This window comes from Brachionichthys hirsutus, chromosome 20 (genome assembly GCF_040956055.1).
Source record: "Brachionichthys hirsutus isolate HB-005 chromosome 20, CSIRO-AGI_Bhir_v1, whole genome shotgun sequence".
NCBI classification, from domain to species: domain Eukaryota; kingdom Metazoa; phylum Chordata; class Actinopteri; order Lophiiformes; family Brachionichthyidae; genus Brachionichthys; species Brachionichthys hirsutus.
This window is the reverse complement of record NC_090916.1, coordinates 8,130,951-8,135,345: the sequence shown is the minus strand read 5'-3', so window position 1 is coordinate 8,135,345 and position 4,395 is coordinate 8,130,951. Positions and strand designations below refer to the sequence as shown.

Below are 4,395 nucleotides of genomic sequence, written 5' to 3'. Positions count from 1 at the left end.
AGATCAGAAGTGACGATAAAAAATCTTCAAACAATAACAAAGACAATAAGGTAAGCGGGACTTAGTGTTTTACACGATAAAACATTCCTCCCCACCGGCTCAAACATCGACATTCCGACTCTGTCCCCCCTCTCAAATTCCTTCACACACAGAAGCACACACAGCTTGATGCTCCTCCACATTTCAACGTGGCAAAAGGAGCGACATCTCGCCCGGAGCGTGCAAAGTGTCTGGCGGTGACACACGTTTAACTTAGACGTCCTTTAACTTTGATTTCTTCAACACCAACAGCTTTTGCCTTCGTCGCCGGCCGCGCCGCCACTCAGTCCTTCCTCTTCCTCCAGGGCGGCAAGATTAATCTCATCATTGAGGGACATCCGGAGAAGATCCAGGTCCTTTTTGTTGGCCGCCAGAACCTGCTCAGCCAATCGCCTGAAAGCCTTAGAGAGACAAGACGGGAGGAAGAAGACTCAAGCTATTTCCTCCCGTTAGAATAATCACACATGCATTTCGTTGTTCCGTGCAGACGTGACGTGTCAGCGGCCGACCCCGGATCACCTCTGTTATATTGTGGTTGGTGAAGGCACTTGTCTCGAAGAAATCCATCCCGTAAGCCTCGGCCAGCTGCAGGACAGATAATAGGAATGCATTTTAATTACCTGCAGGTATTCTCCTTTGTTCGGGAGAACAGAGCTGACAGAGAAGCTCTTTTCTTTCACGCGGGTGCAGTTGTGATTGGCCGTCGGGTGCAGTTGCGTGCTCAGTGAAGCTTTTAAGAGAAAATGCGAGGCGATACGAGGCAACGAGAGGAAACTCTACTTTGTGTCGTCCCCTCTAAACGCCCGTTTCTCTTAAACTTGGAGACAAATGCAGGGTAAAAAAGAAAGAGGATGGAGCGGTTGGCCTACCTTGACGCCTTGCTCCTTGGCCACCTGCCGCTTGTCTACCTCATCCGACTTGTTCCCCACGAGGATCTTCTGGACCTTCTCGGGCGCGTACTGCAAGGGGGTTGGTCACATGACAGGATGTTTAGAAATACAGACAGGAAGAGAGAGGGAGAAAGAGAGAGAGAGAGAGATTTAAAATACCAGGGCGAGAGCAGAACGACGTGTTCAGGAAATGAGAAATAGATTAGAAGTCGGCGTGAAGCGTGACAAGATCGATAAAGTTTATATTTGGATGGAGCCGTGGAGGAAATGAGTTCCGTAATGACTGGATGAAGGCAATAAAATCATGACAATATTTGTTTCTGGCGATATTTGTCTGACTATTTATTTAAAAATGGCAGGTACTCCAGCGTTTGGTTTCTATCTCACGAAGCCGGACATCTGTTCTCCTTCAACCAACAGGAAGTTGCATTTGTCCGTTTTTCCATCTCGACCATGTGGAAATGCAAAGGCATTAAATCCGCCCCCCCCCCCGTGACTCACCTCGTCCACGTCGCTCGCCCACTTCATGATGTGCTGGAAGGATCGCTCGCTGGTGATGTCATACACCAGGAAGATCCCCTGCAGAGAGAGGATGACGCGTTCAGGGTCACGTTTCCACGATGGCCACCGGTTCCCAACAGTTGAGTGACGTGTCGCTGGAACCGGTCGGGTTTTTTTTTTTGTCTTTTTTATTCCATTAGAGTTCCCTTTCTAAAGCCATTTAATGGCCGAAAAGGATTCTAATTCTAGTCTCTGCTGCGGTAATGAGGTGAGGAGGATCAGCAGCAGGGGGGCGGAGGAGGGTCTGGGGTACCTGTGCTCGCCTGTAGTACTGCTTAGTGATGGTCTGGTATCGCTCCTGGCCCGCAGTGTCCCTATGGAAACACAACCAGCACGCATCAACACAAACACACACAAACATGCAGGATGGTGACGTCGTGTTGGACTTTTAATCCAGATTGAAATATCTGGACTTGCTTCCATTTTACCAGATCTGTATCCGGACCTTGACGCCGTCTATCAGCAGCGTCTTCATTTTGAAGTCGACTCCTGAAGAGAGAGGAGAGACATTGTGGGTGGGGGGGGGGGGGGATCAATGGCGATCCGATCAGGAGATATATATATATATATATTTAAACTGTATAGAAATTTAAAAGCCTTTCTAAAAGTTTATTCTGAATGAATGAATGCACAAAATCGTCCTTTAAATTTAAACTTTAAATTCTAAGCAACTTTTCAGAGGAAATGGTGAATCCAGGGGTTCGGGGACCCCAAACATCAAAAACAGGCCTTCAGCAAACAGTCTGTTCAGTCCCCACTGATTCTAACGGTACCGAACGCCCTCAGAGCCACAGACTCCAATCCAACTATTCGCCGTGCAGCTGCATTGTGGGTAATGTAGGAATGAAGTAGAATTGGGGAGTACCAAAACACTATTTATCAGTAATCCTATAGAGAAACTAGACACTCCAGTTATTTCATTGTGAGATTAACCATTTGAATCTTAAAGTTGCTAATGTTGCTAATGTTGCTAATATGCAGGAAAAAGATGATTTTTTGTGAAAAATTGACAAACAAAAGGGTCCATAAAACAGCAAAGCCATAGAATCTCAACTAACAACCGCAACTTAGTTTCCTGGAAAGAAGGCCGAGCTATGACATCACTGACGTCTGCGTTTAACTATTCATGCGCTGATCGCTGTCTGTGGTTTGTGTGACCCACGCTCAGGCCTTTAGTCTAATGGACTCTCTGATGTGTGGAGTGTCGACGACCGGGTCGTGACCACAGCGCCGCGTGGGTCGCCAGGACAACCGTAACATGGGCCAGGCTTGTACCCCTCAGGCGCCGTGACAGCCGGGCCCTCCGAGACAAGCCCGATGAGGAAGATTAAAATCATCAGTGTGTGAATACTTTACTAAATCATCATCTTTACGTGTTTTCAAAGGTCACCAATTGGCTGCTACCAAAAACATATATTGTTCTTGTAGCTGACATGGATCAAATCCCTGCAGCCGGGGGGGGGGGGGGGGGGGCAAAACCTCACAAAGCAGTTGCAGGAACAAATAAATTAATTGGTTCTAGAATAAGACGATCAATCACGTAGGAGTCAAGTCCTAGATCTGCATATATAGTATATATAGTATATATATAGTATGAGAACTTTTGGGAGGTTTATTCTCGTTTAAGAAAAATAATATTTCAAGACACTGATCCGTTTCTTTAGATCTTTTTTTGCTCAATCTTCTAAGAGCTCCCAAAAATTAAGAGCCAAAACCGAAGGAGCACACAGCAACGGGGATCCACTGATGCTCAGCTCCTGGAGGGAATTTCACGTCAAAGCCACACATGGATATCTGTATTTCCCCCCCCCCCCCCTCTCTTCATATTATTTCCTAATACTGCAAACAGTGTCAGAAAGTAGCGGCTGCCTCAAAGGACAGGCGCTCGGTGAGATGAAACGCGTGTTTCGCAGAGCCGACGCACCGACATCCACAAAGGGATGACAGCCCAGAGATAAGAGACGCCGCCGCAGCGTGGAACAAGAAACACGCAGCTTCCTGTACCTCCTTATTTCCCCTCTCCTCAGAGAGCGAGGCACGGCAACGGGGCTGTTGAGGCAAGACGCGCTGCACGCCTCGCGTCAGCGATGACATCAAAGGCTGCCTCAGCTCCAGCACTTTGAACATTTAAGATTTCTACCTTGCTCCTCAGCGATTACATAAAACCAATGATCTATTAAGGCTCCTATAGGTCAAATTAAACATCAATATAAATTCTGACAGGACCTGTGTGCTGTTTTTTGCAACATCTCTATTTAGATCCATTGCAAAATCCAGCGGTTCCCTTCTTCAGGCCATTCTGCACTCTTCCTCCAAGTTTGATGAGAATCTGTCAAGCAGTTCATCTGGAATAAAAGGAAGTGAACCTTTGAACAAAGCAGCCGCTGATTAATTCTGTCCATCAAATTCCTCTTCTATTGGTTGATTAATTACATATAAATAATTGAAGTGTGGTCGGGGATGGATGCGTCACATGGTTTGATGGGATTCTTGTGTTGACTCCTATTTTAAATCGTCAACGAAAACTGTTCTTAGTTTATAGTTTATTCCCACATATGTCTCTGATTTCATTGCCCGCGCTGCTTCCCCAACCGATGCATTAAATCACATTAAAATCTAAACGCCTTCTTTCATTCATTCCAAGAGGGCAAATCAACGGAGCGTCACGCAAAGGAATCCCGAATAAACGCGCGTGATGGGAGTGAGATTACAAAGAAGTGTCTTACCGATGGTGGAGATGTGAGACGGGTGGAATTCATTGTCCGTGAATCTGCACAGCAAACATGTTTTCCCGACCCCAGAATCTCCGAGCATCAGGAGTCGGAAGAGCACGTCGTACTGCTTCGCCATCGTGCTCGCTGGGTTTAGTGGATTACATTAGATTAACTCTCCCCATGTCTGTTAG

General features: G+C 46.6%; 1 protein-coding gene across 1 annotated transcript; it reads right to left on the bottom strand.

The window, feature by feature from the left end:
• Positions 1-278: 278 nt before the first annotated feature.
• On the bottom strand, positions 279-4,340 carry rab15 (RAB15, member RAS oncogene family). The gene is made up of 7 exons (XM_068753938.1): positions 4,217-4,340; positions 1,919-1,979; positions 1,744-1,804; positions 1,431-1,508; positions 909-998; positions 559-624; positions 279-440 (listed from the first exon to the last, which is right to left on the bottom strand). The coding sequence occupies exons 1-7, from the start codon at positions 4,338-4,340 to the stop codon at positions 279-281; spliced, it is 642 nt and encodes a 213-aa protein (XP_068610039.1).
• Between the last annotated feature and the right edge of the window lie 55 nt (positions 4,341-4,395).